The sequence below is a fragment of the Onychostoma macrolepis genome, chromosome 12 (assembly GCF_012432095.1).
Source record: "Onychostoma macrolepis isolate SWU-2019 chromosome 12, ASM1243209v1, whole genome shotgun sequence".
Classification (NCBI taxonomy): domain Eukaryota; kingdom Metazoa; phylum Chordata; class Actinopteri; order Cypriniformes; family Cyprinidae; genus Onychostoma; species Onychostoma macrolepis.
The window spans coordinates 15,677,428-15,704,457 of NC_081166.1; the positions used below are offsets into that span (position 1 = coordinate 15,677,428).

A 27,030-nucleotide genomic window follows, 5' to 3' on the forward strand; every position below is an offset into this window, starting at 1 on the left:
CGGAACACAATTTAAGATATTTTGGATGAAAAATTATTTCAGATATTTTAGAAAATATATTATTTCCTTTAAAAAGTATTCTCGCCGCTTCATAAAATTCAGATTGAACCACTGATGGCAGATGGACTATTTTGACAATTTTTTTGTAATTTGACAGTGTAATTTACTTGGCAGTCAATGAGACAGTCACAAGCCTCCCGGTTTTCATCCAAAATATCTTAAATTGTGTTCCGAGGATGAATAAATTTTTTACGGGTTTGGAACGACATGGGGGTAAGTGATTAATGACAAAATTTTCATTTTGGGGTGGAGTAACCCTTTAACTCTTTAAGATGTTTTAAATGATAAACACAAATGTTCTGATGTTTAAGCCACAGTTTGGGTGGCCGTGTCAATTTATTGGCAAAAATAAAACAGATTTTGTTAATATACAAGAAGATACATGTCCCAGAAGACTGATTGTGGTGAAATCAAAGGCAAACAAACATGAAAAGCAGCGCAAAAGCACCAGTCAAGAGGTAGAAACACAATTTACAAAATCTAAAGCAATTGCAACTAACACACTGTATTCACTGTTTCAAAAAATTATTATTCATACTTAATAGCATACTTGAAACTCTTATTCAGTGTGCCATGCCTGTCTCTTAATCGGCATGCCGTCACATGCATGCTCTCGGTCTCCGTCTTCACTCCGGGGTCTTGCTGGCAAGGCCACAGTGCTGTGAGATCCAGGTAACCTCTGAGCGGTGTCAGCAGAATGGCAGGTGACTGAATTCCAGGCTCTGCGTCTTGGGACACCCCATTTTCTCGGGTTTGGGCTGTTCATCCTTCCATCCAATGCAGAAAGTATTCTCTTACCCAGCTGAGCAGCCGGCCCCAACAGGGAGGACTCTGAGCGTGTAGCACGGCGATGTGGAAGGGTATTAATGACACCTTGGAGAGAAGCTGGAGTGGGGTTACATTCCAAAACAGAGGTAGATGGATGTCGAGGGAGCGGTGGTGGCTCTGGTGTTGCATCATGTCCCTTGAAGGTCACTTGCTGAGGCGGAGACTTTCTTCTCTGGTAAATTCTGCTCTGGATCTGCTGCAGTTGGAGCTCAAAGTTATAGACTTCTTCGGTCAGCTGGTTGACACGGTCGAAACCAGCCAGGAGGCTGTCAACACAGGGCACCAGGCGGTCCACATAATGCTGGAAGTCAAAACTGGCTGAAATGACAGATGAATCGGAGGCCAAAGAAGAGGCAGATGATCCCTGATGACTGATGGGACTGAGCGGGACAGAGCAGCTGGAGGCTTCAGAGCCCTGGGAGGATCTGGAGGGTGGAGGAACCATTCCCTCGAACTTGACTCTGTGCCGAAACTATGAAGAAAATAAGGAAATGAAGTTTTTATGTGTGTGTATGTATCAGCAAATCTATGCATGTAGATGTATTTCTATATATAATTCTATATATAGATAGATAGATATCCATATTTTGAATTATGCATTGCATTATTTTGTGAATTAGAGTTAAAGGTGATGTCCATAAACTTCCGAAGTGTGGATTCAGTGATTTAAAATAATTAAGTTTGCATTTATTTGATCAATAATACAGTAAAACGGTAACATTAAAATAACTGTTTTTGCTTACACTATTACTGAGAGTCCACTTTAGACATGTTACTAACTATAAGTAACTTTGCAACTACATGTCAACTAATGCTCATTAATTTGCAACTACATGTCTACTAACTCTCAGAGAAGACTGTTAGGTTAGGTTTAGGGTTAGTAGAATAAGACTTGCCAATACTTGCAAAGTTTCTCATAGTCAGTATGTTGTATGTTGTGGACCCATTAAAATAAAGTGTAAGAAGATATTAAGCAGACAGTCTACTAATACTCTAATAACTGCTAGATGACATGTAGTTGCAAAGTTACTTACTGTTAACAATGTCTAAAGTTGACTATCAAAATAAAGTGTTACCCTGTTTTCTAGTTTAATACAATATATTTTAAAATTAAATTTATTTCTGTGATGGCAAAACTGCCATTACTTCAGTGTCACATGATCCTTCAGAAATCATTCTTATTTGCTGATTTGGTGCTCATGACACATTTCTCATTATTATGAATTTTGGAAAGTTTTTGATGCTTAATATTTTTATACTGTCACTTTTTTATCATATTTGCCAAATATTTTTTGTATGGTTGTAAATATCCTGCTGTTTGTTACATGCACTATCATACATGTCCCATTCAAAGGTTTAGTTTGTTTTTTATATGTAATTTTATTTCTAAATATGATTTATCTATATTTTATAATTTTATAATTCTTTTATATATTTATTTATATATATATATATATATATATATTTTTTTTTTTATTAAAGTGTCGATTGAACAAAATACATGTAAAAAATAGATGTAAATGAACCCAAATGTTGCTTTATAAAGCATGCTTATTGGCTTTTGTAGTTGAAAAAAAATGTCATGATCTATAATAGTCAGTCATGATATTTGTACCTCTTTGGTCTTGCTAAGCCCCATCCATAGCTTGAGCCGTTTAATGAGGAACTGTACCATCTCATAGTCCTGCGGCTCCATGGATGGTCTGTAAATGTCTGACTGCACCATTCGGTAAGTTCGAATCAATACAGCAGCACATAGGCGCCCCAGTACCCAAAATCCAATGCCCACGGCAGACAGGCAGTAGAGAGTTCCCACCACTGGATGATGCTCACAAAGTCGACGCAACCCCATGTGCCCCCTTAGCAAACATAGCAGAGAGGAACTCGCCTGCCCTAAGGTCCTAAAGCCCTCCACTGAACCCGAGAAGAGCTGAAAGAGATGGAGGAATGATGGTGGGCCTAGTTTGAGGTGCAAAAATGATTGAGCAAAAACACAATGGAAAGTCAAATTATAGAAATAAAAAGCATTGTACCATGATGCCTACGTGAGAGAACAGAAGCAACATAAGGAGCAACAGGAACACTACGCCACAGATCTGAGGGAATACCTGTCGAATAACCCGACCAAACACCAACCATCGCCTGACAAACCTCAGGATCCCCACCGTCTGTAAAAACACACCTCTCAACAGCTGAACTACATTTTGACTGGCAAAATTAAGGATTGTTTGTTCATAGAGGTTGACTTTAAAGGGTTACTCCACCCCAAAATGAAAATTTTGTCATTAATTACTCACCCTCATGTCGTTCATAACCTGTAAGACCTCCGTTCATCTTCAGAACACAAATTAAGATATTTTTGATGCATTCTGAGAGCTGTCTGACCCTCCCATAGACAGCATAAACAGCATACGCTGTTTGCGTTCAGTAGATACTCTCCAAAATGGCGCTACGGTGACGTGGAGGAGACGAATTGTTGAATAAAGTCATTGTTTTTGTTTTCTTTGCGTACAAAAAGTATTCTCGCAGCTTCGTAAAATTACGGTTGAACCCCTGATGTCACATGGATTATTTTACCGATCTCCTTGCTACGTTTCTGGAAGTTGATCATGTTAATTCCATTGCTGTCTATGGGAGGGTCAGACAGCTCTCAGAATGGAGGTCTTACAAGTTTGGAACGACAGGAGGGTGAGTATTTAATGACAAAATTTTCATTTTGGGGTGGAGTAACCCTTTAACACAATATATTTCATTTTAGTGATTGCAAGCCATTTTCAGTTCTTTCTTAGATCATATGCGTGCTAAAATAAAAATCCTTTGCTTAGGACAAATACCTTTAGAACCAAGAGGGTTAATAAAATTGCTGAGAGCTGATTGGATTTTCTGGCCAGTCTGGCAGAACTATGGAAGTCAGCAAAGGAGGAGGGCCGGGAGCGATGTCTGGAGATGTAGGCTGTAGTCATAGAGAGGAAATACAGACGAAGAACAGCTGCTGCTAGTGTCAGTAGAGCTAACAGCAGCTGAAACCAGCACCAGGCTTGCCTCGGGTGCTGACTTGACTTCCTGATCAAGGCCCATACTTCAGCACTCGCAAAGCACAGGCCAAACAGCAGTAGCAGAACCTAGTGAGAAAACAGCAGTTAATACGACTATAAGAAAACCACAAATACATTTTAACTCCGTTCAAACAGTAAAATTAGTTTCTATTTAGTCTTGTAGAAGAGCAAGTACCGTCAATGTGGTGTGTAAGTCTGGACCAAATAATGGAGAGATGTGAAAAGGCTGGATGGAGATGAAAGAAAGGACTCTGCCTGTCTGTGTTTGATCCAGGAGAATAGAAACAGGTGCCAAGATGCCCGTCTGTTTATGATAGTGAGTGAACTCTATCAATACTGCCTGTGTCCTGTCACAGAAATCATAAGAATCACTGAGTTGATGAGTATGCTGGGTCTCTGGTACTAATAACTTCCATACTTACAGTATGTGTGCAGAAAGTACAAGCCTGGACATGTAGAGAACAAGGTATTGTATTCTACAGTGATATTTTGTGTATAATGGTGTGACATTATACCCTGTTGTCATCCACTTTGCCGTCTGTAGGTCCGACAGGATCTGACGTGTGGATTCACTGTTGTTCCCAAGTATTACTTCCTCTGTCTGACTGAATGCACATGATGCACCTGTAGTCCTTGGCCTTGAGAGAGGACATTGTGATAATTTTCCAAAAGACAAATGTACTACGGAAAATATTGTTATATTCTCAGCTGTTCAGGCTGCATAACATCTTATTCGCACGCTGACAGTCTCTCTCTTTGTGTCCTGTTATCTCTCACCACGTTGAAAGTGCTGCAGTGTTCTTGCTGTGTGCTGAGGAGCTCTGCTGTCCAGGCTTGGCATGTGATGAAACATGAGCAGTCAGCATCAAAGGAAGTCGACCAGATTGGAACTTATCTCTGATGTTTTGACTGCAGACTTTGAGGAAAAAAAACACTTTTACAAAGGTTATGATTTTATGGAAACCTCTTTCTGCCACTGAATAAAAAATAAAAAAGGTAATTGCGACTTTTTATCTTACAATTCTGACTTTTTTTTTAACAGCAATTGCGAGTTATAAAGTCTAGTTCTGAGGAGAAAAAAAGACTGATATGTTGTCAGAGTTGCGATTGCAAGTTTATATCTCGCAATTCTGACTTCAATGTCAGATAAAATGTCGCAATTACCTTTTTTATTTTTTATTCAGTGGTGGAAATCGGCTTCCATATGATTTCATGTTATTATGACATAACCTTACAGTCCTTACATGGTATGTCCTTACAGTCTTGAAAATGAACTTTCTGTAGTCTTGCGGGGCCAGTTAAAGAAAGAGAAGGGTTTTCATACAGGTGTGATATTAATCTCTCATCTACCCACTGTTCAGCATTCATCCATCTATGATAAAAAAATAAAAGTTAAAATAAAATTACTTTAACTGATTCATGACAAGTTTTCATATTTCATATTCAATTCATATTTTTGACAAAACCATCGGCTGGTTTGTTTTGACCCTGCGGTTGAGTTAAATGTTTAACACAACCTTCTGGGTAGTTTTATTTATCTCAAATATTGTTTAAAAATTGCTATGTGGCTGGCTTAAACCTTTTTTTCCTTTTACTGTTTTTCTAATATATTCTGCATCTCTAACCAATGCATCACTGTTTCTATTAATTTATATGAGGTCTCTCAGACCCCAAAATTCAGCAGCATTACTATACTGAAGTCAAATTTCTGAATTGCATTTTGCAATGCAATGGAGGTTTAAAGTTTTACTTAGGTCAGAGGAACATATTAAAAGAGGTTGACTTCAAATTCCTATTATTATTTTTATACAAATCACTGAGCTGTCTGAGACCTCAAAAAGAAAAATCAGTTTCAGTGGAACATGTATAATGTATAGAGTCTGCCTTACCCTGATAATGCAGTGAGACAGGGCTGGCCTGGTGAAGCTGTGATCAGCATGTGTTTAATAGCTGAGTGAAGCCGTCTGCTGTTTGCCTCATGCACATGTTCCTGGTAGTTCACCATCAGAACCACCAACAGGAAAAGCATATAGACTAAGCATCTCTGATTATAAGCATAAAACATGAAACAAAAGACCATTAAAATTAATATTAATATCCATTAGAGTCAGAATGCAGCTGTTATAGGTCTCTGAGGACTAAATGAGTGCTGAATGGATTCATCTGTGGGTCTGAGCTCACCCTCATTAAGACTCTTAACGTTCTCAGCTTCCGCGCTTCCTCTTTAGCCTGCAGCAGGCTGTATCCACAGAGAGGATGCACCTTATCCCCCAGACCCTCTTCTGTTCTTCTGACTTCTGTCTCCTGAGCCAAACGGTCCTCCACCTCTGGGTCCACTGGTCTCACCACAGCAGCCAGATATAGTGCCTGAATACAGATCTACAGAAACATGTGATAACATAAAAATGCACATCTTTCAGTTTGTTTGTTTTTTAATCTAAAGAGCAGTGCAAAATAAGTTTATAGCTTACCGCAAATGGCTCCAACAGCAAGGCAGAAGTGAGGAAAGCTGACAGGGCAGACACCAACCACATGAGAACCACAGAGCTGGAAAACCTGCTTCCATACAGTCCCACCAGAGCCAGGCTTGTTCCCAAGAAAACAGCCACCAGTGGGTGAACCACACGCAGAACCCATGATGGAAGAAACAAGCCAGGTACACCACGAACAACACCTGAACAACAGCCCATACAGTAGTAGTAGTTATTCATTTTTATTGCCATGTCAGCATCTAAGGCTATCTTCATGGCAAAAACTGAGTTGGAATAACACAAGAGTTGGATAAACATAAGGAAATTATGGGAATAAAGTGAAAAAACTGTGAAAATACGATCAAGAAATGGGCATGTGTTCACTCATGCACAACGCATCAGAGCATGTTCCTTGCTACCGTTCAACATCTCAGCTGAAAATATCAATTCTTTCCCTGTGGATGGTGTGGGCTCACCAATGCGTGTGTTGGAGATGGTGCTTATAGAGTCGGGTGGGAGACTAGGGAGAAATGTGCTGGCATCACTGAGCACTGAGAGTGAGGAGGAGGACTTGTGAAAGCCAGGTTCAGATGTAGGCGTATCCACGCTCAGATCAGACCACTCACTGCACAAGCTGTCCTGGCTGAAAGAAAAATGTATGTGACATGTCTCCTGGTAAACTGTGCGTGGGTCAGTGTGAAACGTTCATTGCAGAACTCACATGTCAGACAGGATGGTGTCGTTGGGTGTGAAATGGCCACTGTCAGATGCTTCTGGCTCCCAGGAAAGCGTATTTGCAGGATCCAGGTCTGCAGATATAGATCTAAGATCTTCCTCTTAAAAAAAAAAAAAAAAGAAAAAAAAAAAGCAAACTATTCCATATAAGAAATAATTAAACGTTGTATGGATGACTTTTATTTTGCCATTTTATTTTTTATTTTGAAAAATAGACCCGGTCCTTATTTACCTTATTTCATTATATGAAAAAGAGCAAAACTGTGTTCCACAGAAAAAAGTGAGTCATACAGGTTTGGACCAGCATGAGGGTAAGTAAATTATGACAGAATTTTTTAATTCCAGAGAGTGATTGTGTTTCTTCAAACCTGAAGACCTGATTGGTTCTAAGGTGTCGTGGTCGGAGGTCGGAGTTGACAAATGTAGTTGTAGAATGGCTTTTTTTCTTTTCAGAAGGTGATTGGTTCCTGTTAGCTCAGGCACGCCAAAGATACTGTCACATGAAGTCCACTGATCCATTCTGTAAAATAACACTGTATGATTAACTTTTTAAAGGCATGTAGTACTGCAATTCCATGTAGAATAGATTCAGTACCGGTCATTCCCAGGGTCTGGAGTATTCCAAAACTCTGAATCTAGTTTCTGCAGGGAATTCTTTGAGGGGGAAAAAGAAGAATGTGCTGTAAAAGTATTCATTTAGGAAATTATGCTTGATGATTCTCTATAAAATCAATTAATTAACCATGAGAATGGACTTTCTCTCACAGTGAATGGAGACGGTCCATCATAGATGGAAGAGTCGGGGCCTATCGGCAGTGACAGAAAAGATGAACAGGAGAGATCTGGGTGACTGAGGAAAACATCCATCTCCACGGTATGAGACACAGGAGAGGGAGGCAGAGATACCTCCAATGTCACCTACAACACAATACATCAGCTTTGCACTATGTGTGGATTTTTCATGAATGCACTCTACCATTCAATTTAATTCTCACTATCAACTAGTTGTTTATTAGCATGCCTATTAATAACATATTGGCTGTTTATTAGTACTTTTAAAGAACACATTCTACATGACCATATTCTACATCCCTAATCCCACCCAATACCTAAACTTAATAACTACCTTATTAACTATTAATAAGCAGCAAATTAAGTGTTTATTGCGGCAAAAGTCATAGTTCTTGGTTTGTTAATAGCGAAAATGAATACACTAAAGTGTGACCATAAAATCTTACCAACCCCAAACTTCTGAACAGTAGTATAAGTTCGAAGTCAAAATATGATATCTAAAGTATGGTTTCAGAAGGACTGACATGTATACCTTGCTCTTGATGTTTTGGAAGAGAAATCTAAGAATGGTTTGGAAAGGGAACATCAAAGCTGCAACTGTTATTCCAACCAATATGTTCTCTGCATTCATCACCATCTGGGTAGAGACTGGACCGCTGTATTCGGAACAGTAACAAATGTGAAGAATAACCCATTTGTTTTGAGAGGAATGAGAGGAAATTCATTCATTTGTTTAGTGATGAATATTATTCTCTTGTGCCATTAATCAATAACAAAGACTTCTGTAGCTCGGAGAAAAACAAAAATTGCTTTGTTTTACAAGATGTAATTACCTCCACCTACAGTGTAAGCTATACAAGCTCAATCTGTTAATCCATGACCTTTGAAGGTCAAGTTTATTACCTGCTGCCCTTTCTGCCCACTGCTCCATACCAAACTGCCCCAGCTGCCAGATAGAGATGTAATAAGAGGGCGCAGCAGGTGACTCTCTGGGCTCGGCTAAAACGGCTATGGGCAGGCCGTTCCCATAATGAAATCCACAGATGGTGCTCTCGAAGACCAAATAGTAACTGGGAATGTAGGATCCTCTTAAACTGCTGCAGCTCCTGAGGACCTACGGGGATGGTAAGGTTATGAAAAGCAAATATGATTTACGCTGTACTGCATGCGTATACTTACAAGATGCTAAAATAACTTTCTCCACCCTTCCAGAGTTCTTTTCATTCTCCACAGATAGCCAGTCTTCCACCAAAAAGAAGAACATGTTGTCTGTTTGTATGTCCCAGACTATCACATGTTTTAGGAACCAGGATGGGTCTAGGCCTGGAAAACACAGCAGTTGTTTGTGAGGATTTGTTATTTTAGAAAGAAAGAAGGAAGCTATTCACAGCCACTGACCTGTGTTGTCATGCCAGATGCGTATTTTCCAGATCTCTCCGAGATTGGCATCTGTTTCAACTTGGAAGTCATCCAGGCTATTCCTCTGGAAAGCTCCTTCTCTTTGAAGGTGACGTGAGCCACTTTTATTCAGGCCATACAGGCTAATGCCAACATGTGCAGTGGTACCTGGTGAATTCAGATGTTTTATAACTTGAAAAGATCTTGTTTGTTGAGTTTTATGAGGTTGATAAATATTTTTAGCATGCAAATTAAAGGTTATATTTACCAGATCCTCTTTTCCAACCTGTTTTGACAAGAACTCGGTACTGGTAGCAACCTTTCTGACCACACAGAGGAACCCAACTCAGACGTAGACTTTCCAGGTGATCCAGTTTGTGAGCGATAAGACCAACCAGCAGATGAATTACCAGCAAGACTCCGCAAACTATTCCCACCACCACATTTCTCACTGGCACCTCTGACTGGTGACACAAATAATTTTTTTCATCACATATGTGTTATATATTTCATTATGATATTAAGAATGTCAGAGTCTTATCACTTTTGATCAATTTCAAGCATTCTTGCTGAATTAAAGTATTAATTTCTTTTGAACAGTAGTGTTTCAATTCCCTGTAATGGTGAAATTATGTTATGTCTTTGAACAAAATGGCATACAGGTGGCAGCAGTAGAAGTGCATCAGGATGGATGAAGAGGCTGGCTCCAAACATAGTGAGGTGGTGTGTGAGGCAGTGGGCAGTGTGGGGGCTGCTGCCACTCAGAGGACTCAAGCCGTCACTGCTCCAGCGCCTCTCATCAACACTGAAGAACCGGCACAGCACGCTGAACACACACACTGAGACGGACATGTCCACACCTCTGACGCTACTGTTCAGCTTCACATACAGGTCTTTAGCAGAGTCATTCAAGCTGCAAAGTTTAAAGACACAATAGATAATAACTACTTTCAATTAAATGAATTATGGAAGGAAAAGGAAGAACTTACAGTGGTGTAAGGAAGATTGTGTGCTCCAGTGATGGAGTTCGAGCTGAGAGAGAGAGGGCGAGCTCTTCAGAATGAGTGTGTTCTGACAGTGGATGAACTGGTTGGTCAATGACAGAGATCCATACTAATCCATAGGCTTCCTCACCAGCTCCTGCTCGACAGTACAAAACACAGGCTTCCTATATTCTATATTGCTAACACATTATGTATTTTTCTCTACCTCTATTACTAACACTGGGACCAACTTACCATTACAGTCATTTCATAAAGTAAATGAAATAAAAAATAATTCAATATAAACTAATATTAAAAAGTAAAGTCTCTTATGCTCAGAAAGCCTGCATTTATTTGATCCAAATATCAGTAGAACAGTAGTAGTGTGCAATATTATTACATTTACAATACCAATTTTCTATTTGAATATCTTTCAGTGTCACATGATACTTCAGAAATCATTCTAATATGCTGATTTGTTAATCTTATTATTACAGTGTTGAAAACATAATATACTGTATTAATTTATTGTGGAAACCATGATACATTTTTGCAGGATTCTTTGATTAGTAAAATTAGAAAGTTCAAAATATCTTTATCTTTTGTAATATTATAACTATGTTACTTTTGATGATTTACTTTTAATACTGCTACTTTTGACGATTTTAATGCATCCTTGTTAAACAGAAGTATAGTTTTTTACATTAATGGTTACATTACATTACATTACATTACATTATATTATATTATTGAAATCTAATAAGATGAAATGACTGGCGTACATTACCTGGAATGAGACTGAAGTTTAAGGCAACATAGAGGCCAGTCTGAGGATCTGAGTCCATTGCTTTGACTGTGAAATTTACACTTCCCTTGGGTGGTAGAGTAAAATTTTTCCATCGTAACCTCTCATCTTCCATCTCTTTTACTTTTTTGTGTAAAGTAAATTGTATCGCAGTGTCTAGTGTCAGGTTGGCAATGGAAATGGACTGCCCCTGTGGTGTAGCAAACTCCATGGCTGCGAGCGTGGTCGATATGGGAGGCACTGCAGCTGGAATGAATGGGTTTTCTTCACCCTCCATTTGCAGGAGGATCTGCAGGACCTCTTGTTTTTCCTCCTTTAGTTGAGAGCTCAGTGCTGATGGGACGTGAAACTGGCAGTGACTAAGGGGATCTGTGCACAGGAGGTCTTTAGTAGGGTCACCCCGTATGCCCACCGCAGTGATCTTTGGAACAGTGAGGGAAAGAGCTTCTCCCCCACTCATCTGCGACAGCATTAATGAACGCATGAGCTCGAAAATCTGGCCTAGTGCTGATACAGCTGTCTCTGATGTATCCACATGCTTGAGGCCTGAATTGTTCCTCTGCCTCTGATCAGCAGTCAGTGTGCTGCCTGCAGTGAAAACGGAAGGATGGTTAAGCCACGGTTCATTTACAACTTCAGAGCGAACCTCTATTATCACGCTGAATATGAATTCTGCTGAGCATAGTTACTTAAAACAGCCAGAATGTTCCTGCCGGTGTCTGTGGGGTTGATGTCACCCTGTCCTGTTTGTTCTCTTATCGCTTTGATCATCTTCTCTGTGACCTTCAGCACCTTTGCATGGCAGCCGTTGCACTGCACTTCAGAGGGAACCACCTGCAGACAGGAAAGTACATTTTACAGTACATCATTTGCATTTGTAACATCACATGTGACAATAATTTGTTCCTGGGCAGCACTCCTCATTATGCACAGCAGGTAATCTGTATTCAGTGACATGTCTCTGCTTCTCGTATCACATTGTGCTGGATCTGTAAAATGCTGACATGCTTTGTGCCAAGCTATGATTAATGCTGATTAATGCTATACTGTTCATAAGCTTTAATAGTAGAAAGCCTTACGGTAGACTGGGCCAAAGCTGAGCTGATCAGAGCCACATCCTGGAAGGAGGAGATTGGCAGAGACGCCAGAGCCTGAATGACATTTCCACGTGTCTGAATCTTGTTCTCCATCTCTTGAGCATTTATGGACGCTAGCTGTGGAAGTGGTAGATTTTGAATTAGAAATAAATTTTCTAAAAAAATGGGTGGAGAATTACAGAAACGTCATGTCTTGTGGTGTGGATGCAACTACACAAAAATTGTCAATTGCTGATGAGCTGCCCCTTTAAATTCTAAATTTAAAGAGATAGTTCACCCAAAATTCAGTAATCATTTACTTACCCGTTTGCATTCCAAACCTGTATGACTTTCTTTCTTCTGTGGAACACCAAAAAGAAGATATTTCTGAATGTCGGGAACCAAACAACATTGACCCCAGTGACATTTTTCAAAATATCTTCTTTCGTGTTTCACAGAAGAAAGTCTTTCAGTTTTGGATGAAATGAGGGTGAGTAAACGATGACAGATTTTTCATTTTTGGGTGAATCTCTTTAAGAACTTGGCCCCGCTTTAGTTCATGAGTTGGAATTTGAATTAAATTAGCTACACCCCATAGGAAGTTGAACTGGAACTGTGCAATGTACTAAATAAACTGGAGGTGCAATGTACTAAATTACTTTTCAGAGAAGTTCAACAGATAATGGCATTCTGGGAAAATAAAGTGTTCCTACAGATTGGTGAATATACATATCTTATCTATATGCATGAATAAAAACAACACAGAAGTGACATTTCAAACAGATTTTCATTGTTTTTTAAGACAGTCTTTAAACTTTCTTTATACTTACTATGATTATTTGAGTTTATCTGAATTTTATTTTTTAATTCAACTTCATAAAATGCACATTTGTAGGGCTGCAAAATGATTAATCATGATTAATCGCAATAAAAATAAAAGTTTGTTTACATACTCTTTGTGTGTGTATTGTGTATATTGTATATTATTATATATAAATACACACACACACACACACACACACACACACACACACACATATATATATATATATATATATATATATATATATATATATATATATATATATATAAATATTTATATGTACATATATTTATACTTGTATATAATTTATATTATGTATAAATATTGTGTGTATATATATATATATATATATATATATATATCTAACATATTTGTCCTTAATATATGCATGTATGTGTATGCATTTATATATACATAATAAATATACACAGTACACACACATACATATATTATGTAAACATAAACTTTCATTTTGAATGCGATTAATCGTCTCGCAGCAGCCCTACAAATTTGACATCTGATTTCCTACAACAAATAAAAATCACAACTGAATTGGAATCTAAAAAGCATTCTCATTGAAGTTATGAATGAGTTATGAACATTTCATGTGAATGTGTATGATTTTTTAGTCTATTTTATCCATCCAGTATAATAGTCTTTTTACTTAGAAAGATGAGTACACCTCCTAATAAATATCCAGACGACTGGTTTGTCAGGGCTATCTTGGTTACCTGGTTAAGTTGGCTGCTCAGGGCAATAGAATATTGAATGATGTCCTGAGGATTGCCTTGTTGGCGCAAGACCCATAATTCTGATTGGCTCTTATTCCTCAACCACTCCGTTGTGCATTGGTCACTCAGCAGCACTGTCAGGTTCCTGCAGAATATAGCAATTGTAATGTTAGAGCTGTGATATTTAGTCAAATTTTATCTGACTGTATAATTGGCAAACAGCTGAATGACTAACTTTCTCGCTGCAATGACTGATGCCCCCATACTGCCCTCTACCAGCACCAGCACGTGAATAACAGTTAAGTTTTCCACTGTGCTCACACTACCCAGTGGCACCAGGGAGCTGAACGTGCTCTGAGTGCCTCTGTAAAGGGTAATCATGGGACATAATAGTCCAAAATCATCACACTGTGCCACCTGCAGTGAAAATATCAGCTGAGCTGAGTCACCGTCATCATCCATCCACCCTGCCGTTGAGAAATAATAGCAAAGAATGAGTCAATCCGCAGAGCCATTACTTGGATGAGAAATAAGAGGAGAAGAGAAATGACACTACCTGAGCAACTGTAAGAGACCATGGTTTCCAGGAAATGAAGCGAGTCGTCAGGTGACAGAGTGCAAATACCCCCGTAGGGAGGATGGTTGGGGACTAAGGTGATGCTTGCCGACCCCCAAAGCCCAGAGGCTGGTTCAGACACGTTGAGAGTAAAGGTATATTCTTGGCCCTCCATTAACACCCCTGGTTTAATAACTATTTCTCTCCAGAGATTTCCTGTCGAGGTAGTGACCTCGTTCAGTGTTAGAGCTTCACCTTCCTGATTCTCTGCAGTCCACCTGTACTGTAGTTGAAGTGTTTTAAAACATTATTAAGGTGTGTGTGTGTGAGTGTGTGTGTGTGTGCGAGAGAGAGAGAGACTTATGAAGGCATATGAGGTTATGTTAAGGGACATTGTTAATTGAATACCTGTACAGTGTCTTGACATGAGGAACAATGACCAGCCAATGTAACGTAACGGCCGTGACTCACATGGAATGACAGCAGGGAATTACATGAGACACACTTTACAGTCACATGAAGCAATGTGGTATTGTACACTGTAACCTGCAAGAAGAAAAACATATTTTTTCATTCTAAACCCATAAGACTTCCCTTCATCTTGGAAACACACACAAAAATATATTTTAATCTATATTTTTAACATATTGATATGCTCATTATGTGTTGATCAATGTTTATACATGAATCAAAGCCTAAATTAAATTGGTTTATCATATAAAACAACCTGTCTTTTCAGAAGTTATGGATTAAACCACACGATTCATATTGATTCATTTTACAATGTATTTTTATACTTTTTGATGTGTCAAATATTTGATTGAGTAGACATTCAATGGATGGCCAAAAATAATGAGGGAATATCAAAATGATCTGTGTGTGTGTGTGTGTGTGTGTGTGTGTGTGTGTGTGTGTGTGTGTGTGTGTGTGTTCCAACGATTAACTAAAGTCTTGCATTTTGAATGACAAGAGACTAAATGATTTTCATTTTTGGATGAACTATCCCTTTAACAGAATGTCCCGTTAGAATGAAGATTTCCGTGAGCTTAATTTTAAGTAAAATCTTCTCATATAATTAATATACAGGTGTAACACAAAATGAGTGTGAGAAAATTATGACAGAATGTTAATGACAAATACTGTATGTTCATGTTGTGGAGAGCAAAATGAAGTAAGATAAGTTGACACTCACTGACTGTGATATAGACACAGGTTGTCGTCCACTTTTGTAAAGGATGAGAGTAAAGTGGAACATTCTGTCTGGCAGCAGTGCACTTCTGGGAAGAAGCAGTATACTTCCATTTCTTGGAATATGTTGATGAAGGGTGGAAACAGCTGAAGACAATGCTGTTGTGTTCTGGAAGCACAAAATACAGCATCAGTTGAATGTTTTAATGGAATCAAGTATTCACTGTATTTGTGATGTACTGTACCTCTATAGTGTAACCCCACTGGAACTGAAACAGCTCATTATCATTCTCCTCTGAATCTGGATCAAAAGACTCAGTCGCATCCAAAACCAGATCGTACTGACTTGACCAGAACCTGTGAGAACCACCTTTAATCACAGGCACCAACTCACTGTGGAACACAGTAAGCTGTACGTCTCTGTTCTGATGTAGAGGAGTTCCTCGAAGTCCGGCAGTAAATGTCAGGCAGTAGCTTCCCACTTTCAGAGCGTGCTTTGGCAGAGAAAGAAGCGGTGTTGTGACATCCACTGAATCATTTAAGGACACCTTGTCCATTCCTGAGCAATCCTGTCCACTGAAGATCTCCCAGAAATAATATGCTTTGTGTGTAACACAACCATTAAAGTCCACTCTTGCTTCAAAGAAACTTGGTCTGGATTTTAATATTTTATATTGTTCTTTTACTACATAGATATGTGGCTGGGTACACTCCAGCTTTTGTACTTCAACTGTCATTTGAGTAGAGACCTCACTTATGTTGTTGAAAGCTGTTAATTTTACAACAAACTCTCCAGTAACATTATATTTGTGGACTCTATTAGATTCTGTAACCAGGACTCCTTCACTGCCATCACCAAAATCCCAAAGGAATTTAAGGTTGCTGCCTCCATCTGTGATAGCTACAAATGTAATCGGATAATCAATAAAAGCTCCATCATGGGTGGTAAATAGCTTCACTTTCTTCACATGCTTCTGTATTGTTGCTGTACTGGTAAGGGACTGTGAACAGAAGCCATTATCAGCTTTCACTGTAACAGACAGGGATCCATTAGTGAAAGGTGTGAAGTGAACTTTTTGCCCGATTTCCCGAGAGGACTGGACTCCATTTAATAGGAAAGTCCAGTGGTAATTGGCTAGTGAGCCACTGGACGCTTGAAAACTGATGTTTTTGGATGCCTCCAGGACAGCAGAACAACATCCGATCAAATGCAGACCTTTAATTCTTTCCACAACTCTGACAATCGCTGTTGCACTTTGGTAACTGACATGATTTGTTGCTGTTGCTCTTACAAGGTGGTTTCTGACTGAAAGAGAAGAGATGGTAAAATTCTGCCAAATTTCCACGGAATAACTTGCATTAACAAACTCCAAAGAAAAGGAAACTTCACTTCCTTGGGAGACAGATGGTGTGAAAGTAACTGGATCGTCCTCACATACAACATCGCTGCTAGCCGCAAGTATAAGTCCCTGGATGGCATCCTGAACGGTAACAGTATATGAAACAGTTTGCCAGCTAATGTCATTTGATGCATTAAGCGAGACACGGTGATCTGCAACATCCGCAAAAGAATAGCTAACAGTTTGATTGTCTGCAAGAACCATACCAGTGTTGTTGTGAAACATTAAAACCCATTCCCAATGCAGGACATTTCCTGTTCCTGCAGAGCCATGGAGCAACAGGAGGCTGTTTGATTTTACAAAAAATGGTCTAAATTGTCCATTTATCTGAAAGTCTACTTTAGAGATGTTCTCCTGAATTATTAATAGCTTGGTTGCATCATCAGACCCAAATACATTTGAGACCGATACCCTGATCTTGGCCTCACCGATAACTTTAAAAACATGCAGAACAAAAGGCACATCTGATATTACAGGACTGCTCTCAGAATCCAAGAACCATGAGTACCGAAGGTCTGTTCCAGAGGACACACTCACAGATATTCTCACTGGCTTTCCTTTGGCTACAGTATTCATTGGTGATGAAATACTCAGACCAGACACAAGCTCTATTGCTCTGAGTGAAAGGTCAGCATCTACTGATCCAAGAACATTGGATACTACCAGCTTGATGTGTATATCACCAGGGCTGTTTGTAAAAAGTGGAAATTGTTTGCTAGTGCTTGCCATTCTTTGGTTTGCAGTCCACTCATATGTCAAGTTAGAACCACATGTCACTGATGCCATCAAGAGCACGGTCTGATTTGTCATAAAATATCTTGTAGACTGTAGCCCTTGAGATTGAATTCGAACTCCATGTATTCTCTCTACAACCTTAATGTGCGTTATGGATTCTACTCGACTGACAAGATTTTGTGCTGTGACTTTAATCTGAAACACCCCTGCTTTAGGAAACACATGCATGAACGTGGACATCCCAGGCTTTGGAGGTGATGAAGGATTCACCATCCAATAAAACACAACATTTTCATCAACATCAGTCTGAGCTGTCATTAGTATCTCTTTTCCAGCCTCCACAAATGGCTGACTGGTATTAACCGTTAAGTATGACAGTGGTGCCTGCACCTCAATCTCTATAGACACAGAATCTGAATTTATTACATTGGATGCGGTGGCTGTTACATGAAATCGTCCAGGAAAACAGAAAACGTGTGATTGATTCTGACCCTCCGTTTTGAAACCATCACCAAAATCCCACTGAAAAGAAGCTATTGTACCAGGGAGCTCAGCCCAAAAGTAATAGGACTGATTCACAGTCATAGCATCATGGTTACCCTCATATTTTATGGATAGATTAGATACAGGCCTTTGAACTGAAATGGTTGCTTTTGCTGTTCCATTGCTGACTTTGTTATGGACCAGCACTGAAATTTCATGCAAACCCTCCTCTTGAAAAACAAAGCAATGGTGTGACAGACCTTTGACTGGGACTAAATCACTAGAAACATTGTTATTCCACCAAAACAGATAATCTGTTACTTTGGGAAGCACAGAAACTTCAAAGCATATTTCCTCATTCACAGCTACAGCTCTCTTGGCTGAATGCAGAGTAACATCTGTTATTAGAGTCTCAACACATATGCTGGTTTCATAATTTGCCGAAGCCACCAGGCTATGAACATTTACACCAACTGTGTAAATTCCCGAAGTTAGAAAAGTATGAGTGATAGTTGTAGCTCCTTTAATGACAGAAAATGGTGTGCCATCTCCAAAATCCCAGGAGAAAGTCAAAAATGGAACATATCCTTTGACCAACACCTCAAAACTGGTCTCTGTTTTACTTACAATGCAGTCTGTTGGGATAATTTTACTAATTCGCAAATGATGAACTTCCACGCTGACAAACTGGTGTTCTTTACTTACAGAATTATAAGCAGTAACCTGAACAGTGTAATTTCCGAGAGACTTATAAATGTGAGAGGCTGAGCTTTCGGTGTGATCTTTAAGTGCCGAACCATCTCCAAAGTCAAAGGTCCATTTTAGACCTGTGCCTAAAGATACTCTGCCACTGATTTCAAATGTGCAGTTCAGTTCAATGGAGCTGTTGTAATATAGCTGGAGACCTGAGACAGCCTCAACTACCTCCACTGCTGTAGAGTTAGTCAAGACCGACAGGGAATTGTTGGCACATATGGTAACATTGTATGTGCCGGGTCTTTTAAAAACATGCCTGACTTCACTGTAATATTCCTTCACTTGGTCAGAGTCATCACCAAAGTTCCATGAATAAAGCACTCTGTATGAAGAGGGCCATAGTGAGACCTCAAAGAGGATGGTGTGGTTGACTTGACACACAATAGGAGATGGTGACACCAACAGTCTTGATATTGGAGTCCTTATTTTAACAGTTACAAATGTTTCAGTTTGGTCATATTGATTGTAAGCCTTGATTTTCAGTGTGTAGTCACCTAAAAAAAACCAATAATTCAAAATGTGGAGGAAAAATAAATATGAGTTAATTAATGGAATAAAATGTTTTAAAAAATTAAAATAAATATTTTAAAAAAATAATTATAAAGTAAATATAAAAAAGAATTTGTAATTATAATTATTTATAGTACCTGGAAAAGAATATGTATGATGGATGGAATCTTGCAGATAGACATATTTGGCGCTTTGGTGAACATAGCTGTCTTCCATCTCTAAAGGACTGACAGATGCTGTATTATCACCAAAATCCCATCTGGAGAGATAAATCATTTCATAATATAGCATAATGGAGCATTATACATTCAGAAAAGGTTAACCTTAATTTCATCAGTTTAACTAAATTATAATTCAGAGACATTAACCTGATTGTAGCGCCTATAGAGATGTCAGCTTTAACTCGAATTGTGTAGCGAGTTGAGGTGTTTACAGCAATGGCCTCTGGCATGGAAATTACTGCTAGGTCAGCTAATGGGGTCATTACATCAGCTGTGAGCTTCACCTCAATTAACTGAGAGCTCACGGGGTTATTTGCCATTACCTAGAGCAGAGAAAGCAGTAAAGATTTGAAAAAATTATAAACATGAAATCATTCATAACAAAACCTAAAGCAATGATTCTCAATTGGTGGGTCATGACTTCAAAATGGTCCACAGGGTCATTGGTGGCAGGAAAACAGCAATGCTAAATGCAAATAATAAAATGCAGATAATGCATAAAATAAATAATCATGCATAAGTAGTTTACCAAAATAAATAGGTTTTTAAAAGAGAGGAGAAAATGCTTTACATATGTTTTGTTGCTGACATCAAAGGTTGTGCATCCAGACAAGTTACCAGTATTTTTACTTGAAATAAAGATAAATATGGATTGTGCCACTACCAAAAATAATCTTGTGGGATGAGTTATTGGCTGCAGAGAACATGAACCCAATGTAATTCAACATTTAGGAACCAAATAATCAAAGTAATGTTAATAGTTTGGCACTTTTAAAAAATTTTTTAATTTGATAGTCACTTCAATTTGTAGTCATAAATTTGTTAGTAAATGTTTAATTTATTGTCCCGCAAAAGCAGTTAATTTTAGTATTAATACATTTTAAAGTTAGATTTGAAAAACAAACATTTTTTGGGTTAATAATTTGGAAACAAAACCAGCTGAGAACCACTGACCTCTAAAGACCTGGATCGCTGTATCATTGCTTTAGACTCAGTTTCATAAAGGGGTTTAAACTTGTACTTGAAAATATTTCTGTTACCATATTAACATACTTACCTTTAGCTTGTATTCTGCTGGCTTCTTAAAAACCACGCTGTAGGACTCTCCTGTGTGTGGAAACTGGACCAGGTCATCAATAACCCAAGTATACTTCACTGATGAGCCTGTGACTACTGAAGCTGTAAACAACTGTAGAAAAAACAACAACAACAACAACAGAGTAAACACTTTATCTAAAATCTAGTTATGACATTCTAAAAACCTTTTCTTCAAATAAAATACCAATTTTCTTCAAACAAATACCATTAGCACATCAAATTCTAAAAGGTTACTGGTGAACTTTTGAGGTAATATTTTCTTTCTCAATGACACAATAAGAAATTGATACCTGTGGTATGTCTACTAGAACTCTGCTGAAGCCCTGAGGCTGGATTCTCAGCCCAGTTACAGGAATATGAGACACAGCTCTCACACTCAGAGTCTGGGAATTCAAGCTGTTTGAAGCCATGATGTTTAGTATATGTTCCCCTTGACTAGAAAGCTTCATGTACACATGAGAGAACCACATGTCAAGAGAAGCCCTAACACATCCTCCTTCAATCTCAGCAGGGCAAGAGGATACGAAAGGGACTTCATTCTTAGACACAGGGTCTGACCAGGAACTTGTTGCGTTTTCTCCTGAAATGATCTGGATGACAATGAGGATTGGCACATTGACAGCAACATGCATTTGGTTGTCCTTATCAAGTTTTGGATACAAAACTTGCAACCCTGTGACAGGACTCTCTGCTATGATTTGACTGTTGCTCTGTGAGGTGCTGGGTATTGGTGAAACTCCAAAGCGTGGCATTGTGTCCTCGTAAATCACCCGGAGGTCACAGACCAGCTCATCTAGCCACTGGTCCTGTCCCGAATGGGCAGACAGACCGCCCTCTAACCAGCCCCCCCACTCAGGCCCATGCAGGGAGAGGAAACTCTGCCGCCAGGACGAGTTGGTGCTGGCAACACAATGTAGAAATTTGCCTGCTCTTCTAGTGTGTTGCAATGCCAGAATGTCATCAGGATAAACAGTGATTTGTTTGTCTTGTACTATAACCTGCACAAAAACAAAAATAAGTGTCTTTGATTTTAGGTCATTGTGAAACTTTCTACTATCATTTAAAACAATAACTGGGAAATACGCTCTGTTCCAGAAACCTATTGAGCTGCCTAGAAAAGGAATTTGCATAATAATTTTAACATAATTAAATAAGTTTAAAAGTAACAAAATAAATCCACGATTTCCTGAAATTTAACTTTGTATATTCAGGGTTCTCTGATCAATTAATTGGTTAATTGTCACCCTGGTGTTTTAGGAATCCAATCAAACTGAATGTAATAACAGGCCTAACAATTATGACTTAAATTGATAAATGTTTACACCCTTAAGCTTTTAACATTTCAAAGCCTCATGATTTTATTTTGGAGGAATATTGGTTAAAGAAAAAAAAAAAAAAAGGGAAATTCTGTAAAAATGTATTAAGTTCTCAAATTGCCTTTAAACTGATGTAAAGATGGAATTTGCTGCTTGACTGTAAACCGAGTTGCTCTGAGATGCTGAAAACACCGGATCATGAGCTGCTCATGTGTAAATGGACACAGTGTTGCTCTTTACTCTGCAACTGACCCTTCGCAATGATCTGCCCCTCTTCGTTACTGTTGCTATGTCCGACAAGCCATGGAGCTCTCACGCCACACATATTCTCACACAGTGAAAAATACATTGTGGAGCAATGAGGAAACTGACAATGTGCCGACAGACAAGACAGAACAGGTTATTTCCGGTGCGAAACAAAGTAAATAAATAACGTTTTGTGGCTCTTTAATGTGTCGTGACAGATCACTATAGCACCTCAGTTCAAACGACACGTGAACTTCTAATATTTTCATTAAAGCAGAAATAAACATGAATGAACATCAGAACGTATTTTATTTCAACCACGGCAAGATGTCAAAACGCACAATTTTTCCAAGTTTGTTTAAGTCCACCGCAGTTAATCTACTCTCCTGTCTGATTTGTTTGTCAGGCAAAATGGCGGATTCGGCATTATGATTGGTCTGATCGCCTGTCAATCAAGTACTCTTCTTGTTGCTAGGCCTATTGTTTAGTACAGCTGAATGGATTATTTTACTTTGCGGACATGTTAAGATAACATAAAGGTTAAAACTGTAAAATAATTATTATAAAATATTAATTAAGTTATTAGTTAATTAAGAGAAATAATATAAAACTTTTTTTGTTTGTTTTTTTTTTGTTTATTTTGCCTACTTATGCTTATTAGGTTTTGGAACAGAGTCAACAAGTCAAGTGTTGCCACCTACACTGATGTGTGTGTGCTCAGTGCTTGGGGTCAGTGTCAGTGACATGTCTGCCATCAAGTGGAAGAATGGTGGCGTCGCAGGATAGCGGGGAGGCAGGGGGAATACATGTCCCGTGTTAAAAGAGTGGTAAGGGCTGCACGGACTGGTGACGGGCAGGCAGATCTCCAGTAGGTGACACCAGTACTGCCCACTGGCACAGCCACCAGTGGTGTTGCACATGGGCACCAGTGAACAGCAGCTGAAAGGGTTCAGGAGAGAACTACAACCTGAGAGAAAAGATTTTTTTTTTTTAAGTTGTACTTCTTGAACTGATTATTTGACATACTGTTAGCAATGTGTTTCTCATTAGTGCTTAATTTACTCACCAGGTGGTACTAGGTGATGACTTGGGTTGCAGTACGGCCGTAAGATTTGCACTCTAGCAAAGGTCAGTTTATCATTTGGCTGCGTCACCAAATCCAAAGACAGGACTCGACCCTCGTGACTGAACCAAAGACCTGGGAACAACATAATCTGTGCAGATACACACACACACTTAAAAATAGACATGTATTAAGTTTTAAATGATAAGACAAATATCTCTCTCTCTCTCTCTGTGTGTGTGTGTGTGTGTGTCATGACATGGGTTTTGTATTATTTAAATATTTTCCTTGAGTTTCAATTATAATGTTTATATACTAAATATATTTCACAAAATACTTCTTTTACAGCATTTTGATTAAATAAATGCAGCCTTGGTTATCATAACAAAGTTATAATCAGTTAAAAACTTTTTTAAAAGTCGTATCTTTAACACTCTAATTTTCATAAACCTAAATGTTCTTAAAACTATATATAATTTATTCCCTTAAACTGCAGATTCCTTGATAAACAATACCTCAACCATTTGTGGTCCTGGGTCTGGTGGAGAGGGTAGCAGTTGTATCTGGGACACTGTGTATATGCCTGACATTAGTGGGACACCTGCCACGTAGCTCTCCAGCGATGGCAAAGACACTTTAAAGAAAAAGTGAATGATGCTGCTGTCAGCTCTGATAAAGGATTTGAAAAATAGCTTATATTTATTGAATGTGAACAGTCAAAAAAAATAAAAATAAAGTAAACAAATGTATGATGTGCTTTGTCACCCTCTAGCTGCTAGAATTAAACGAAAAGCAAACTAGAGCATTGTAATGCTAAAAGTATTTTACTTCCAGAAATAATAATATTGTATAATGTAATAAATATTATATATTACATAATGCTGAATTCAGTGATTATAAATAAACTACAAATTGTGTTTTTTTTCCTGAAGAAAATGTTACTGGTGCTTGATTGTGCAAAAGGTTTTGTTTGAAGGTGTAGGTGATAATGTCATTTTCTTGTTTTATCAGTGGGGTTAAAACAGTTTTATTGGCTTACCTGATATCTTTTTCTCACAGATAATGAAATTTCCTTTATTACAATGTTCATTCATCCACTGTCCAGAAGCCAAAGCCATTGAAGTACAGTCCTTCACCTCACTTTCCTCAGTATCTAAATCATCGAACGGACCCTGTGCCATTCCGTTTCTCAACCAGACTCCAGCTGGAGCTTCTCTGGAATAAAACATGCAAAATAAGAAAAAACACATCAACTGCCAGAAGTTGCAATGTTCATACATTTCTTTTTTGTGGAAAAAAAAGGCAGTCTTGTCTGCAAAACCATATAAAATCTTGTGATCTCTTACAGTTGAAATGAATTTTGTATGAAGGTATGTACAGTCACACTGTCCACCATAGCAAGGTCTCCTCTCTCCTCTGTCTGACAGATGCCTTTTGCTTCTAGCCATGTTGACTTAAATGTGGGCATCCAGTAACAGCGCAAACCATCGCGGTCGATTTTTGCCCCCTTTGGGCAATAATATTCTAGTGGAAAGTATGAAATATTCCAAAAAACATTGTGTTCATATTAGCTGCATACACAATAGGGAACACAAGTCACGTAATGCAATGCTCAATGATTGAAAATAATTAGCAAGAAAAATATCCATTACTGAGCAAGGCAGATAAAACATCTCACCACTGAAGCAGCTTGTAAAAACACAGAGAATCCAAATGAGAGGCAGGTGCACAATATTTGCCATTTTATCTGATCCCCAGGTAGAGCATAATAAATGTTACTAATAATGAATCCTACATGAGAGAGGCTACAAAAGGGTCCATTTCATGCTCAGACTGTATCTGTCCATTTAACTTTTCCTTCTGCATTTTAGTTCTCTTCACCCTATCTCCCTCTCTCTCTCCGGCCTCTATCCTTTTGTCTTTCTCTCTTACTTGTCCTTTTATTGCGTGGTGACTTATTAGCATTGTGCGTTTCAACACATAGTTTCACACCCCCTTTAACATTCACATGACTCTCGGTTTGTCTCACAGCAACAGCCCCAGAAGAGAGTGAGAGTGTACGGAGCCCTCATTAACATGCTGTAAAATCCTGTGTGAAGAATAGGCAGTTAAAACTGCTCATCTAGGTTAAATGCATCACCACCTCCTTTGTTATGCTAAAATATATATCTATATAAAATAAAAAGATGAAAAAGAGTGTTTGATCGTTCTGGCATCAGTAGTACTGTTGATTTCAGAATATGATATATATTTTGTGCAACTTCTGCCTAACCTTTTTTTATACTTGTTTTTTCCTCCAGGCCACACTGTCATTCTCCACTCCAATTCAAATATACAGAAAATAAGAGTGAGGAAATGCAGAAAAGGGGAAAGAGCAAGCTCTTATTGGAAGACGCACCAGCCGCTGCTAAGCAACAGAGTAGATAGAGCAGGGGTTGACAGTCATTCTTTTCAAAGCAAAGCAGACAGACGTAACAAGGCTTCCTTGGTTGAATACTGGGTCATAGCTTTCAGGGGTGAACAATGGAACAGCATCTAATAGTTTTCAGCAAAAAGGCCAATGAGAATCAGATTGGATTCCAGTGACCTTTCTCCAAACCTTACCGGATCTAAATTTTACATTGAGAACTGCAAACTGTATGATCCTTAGTCATGTCATTTCAAACCTGTTTGACTTTCTTTTGAAAATTTTTTAGGGGCCAAACAACATTATTCCATTGACTTTTATTATGTGGAGAAAAAAAAAAAAACCTTTATATGGAGAAAGGGGTTAACTATCCCTTTAACTATCCCTTTAACAATAATATTCTAATTCGTTTTCTGTATTATCTTATATTTGATAAGTTTGGAAAAAATACCAGAGGGCTCTGTGGCTATAAACAAAATTCCATGGTGATGAATCCAAATTAAATGGCCTTGTCCCGAAGAGCATTTCAATAAAAAGGATTATTGTTGTGCAAATATGACTTTAACACCTTCAAACTGTTTACATGCAAGTAAAACTGAACCATTGTTTCCTTCTTACAAATTCTGCATCAGTGTGTCATTAGACACATTTCAGTGATGTTTATTTGTAAATTGAATTTTAAAATTATTCATGATGTATTTGATTATACCGTTTATACTAAATTTAGCTCCGACACACCATTTGCATCTCGCTTCTCCTGAAATATAGTGTGGCAGGCTGTTGTTCGGGGCTGAATAACAATTATCTGCCAGATAGATTATTACACTGAGCATTGCTCAGAATCTCTGATTACTTTCTAAATCAATTCCCCATCCTTTTTCATTAGCATTGAATCTCATCACCTCTTTTTTCTTCAATGTACATAAAAGAGTTTCCAAACAATGATGGTTCCTTGAACATTCTGTACATCTGCATTGTAAAAAGCATTCTGAACTTGAAGCTTATGAAGTGGCACCTGCTTGAGTGGTTGTCCTTGGAAAGAGTCAGTACACTCCATATTTAATCCTCGCATATTGAAGGTGAGAGTGGAGCTACGTGGTGCAACAACTGGCACCGTTTCCAACCCAGTACTGGTACAATCCTTCTTATTTCTCCTTGGCTTCCTCCAACCTGAGGATACTCTCAGGCTTCGCTTCCCCTAATCCTGCTAATACACATGAACAACACCCTGAGCCCAAAGGGAAATGCTACAAAGATAGTCCTTGTCTGTTTTTTAGAGGAGAGAGAGAGTCT

At 38.5% G+C, this 27,030-nt stretch overlaps 1 protein-coding gene across 1 annotated transcript; it reads right to left on the reverse strand.

The window, feature by feature from the left end:
• Positions 1–390: 390 nt before the first annotated feature.
• Positions 391–25,072, reverse strand: pkd1b (polycystic kidney disease 1b). The gene is made up of 42 exons (XM_058794003.1): positions 25,009–25,072; positions 24,677–24,854; positions 24,370–24,545; positions 23,846–23,964; positions 23,334–23,481; positions 22,969–23,234; positions 20,996–21,703; positions 20,665–20,796; positions 19,755–19,930; positions 19,524–19,645; positions 15,748–19,370; positions 15,507–15,671; positions 14,723–14,860; positions 14,315–14,597; positions 13,994–14,225; positions 13,759–13,903; positions 12,208–12,342; positions 11,818–11,962; positions 11,111–11,716; positions 10,330–10,480; positions 10,001–10,253; positions 9,609–9,804; positions 9,341–9,508; positions 9,122–9,265; positions 8,846–9,056; positions 8,475–8,598; positions 7,916–8,068; positions 7,746–7,804; positions 7,519–7,670; positions 7,137–7,251; positions 6,892–7,058; positions 6,416–6,618; positions 6,126–6,323; positions 5,834–5,988; positions 5,204–5,316; positions 4,722–4,860; positions 4,460–4,576; positions 4,120–4,291; positions 3,723–4,010; positions 2,922–3,056; positions 2,504–2,818; positions 391–1,360 (listed from the first exon to the last, which is right to left on the reverse strand). The coding sequence occupies exons 1-42, from the start codon at positions 25,070–25,072 to the stop codon at positions 620–622; spliced, it is 12,030 nt and encodes a 4,009-aa protein (XP_058649986.1). The 3' UTR covers positions 391–619.
• Between the last annotated feature and the right edge of the window lie 1,958 nt (positions 25,073–27,030).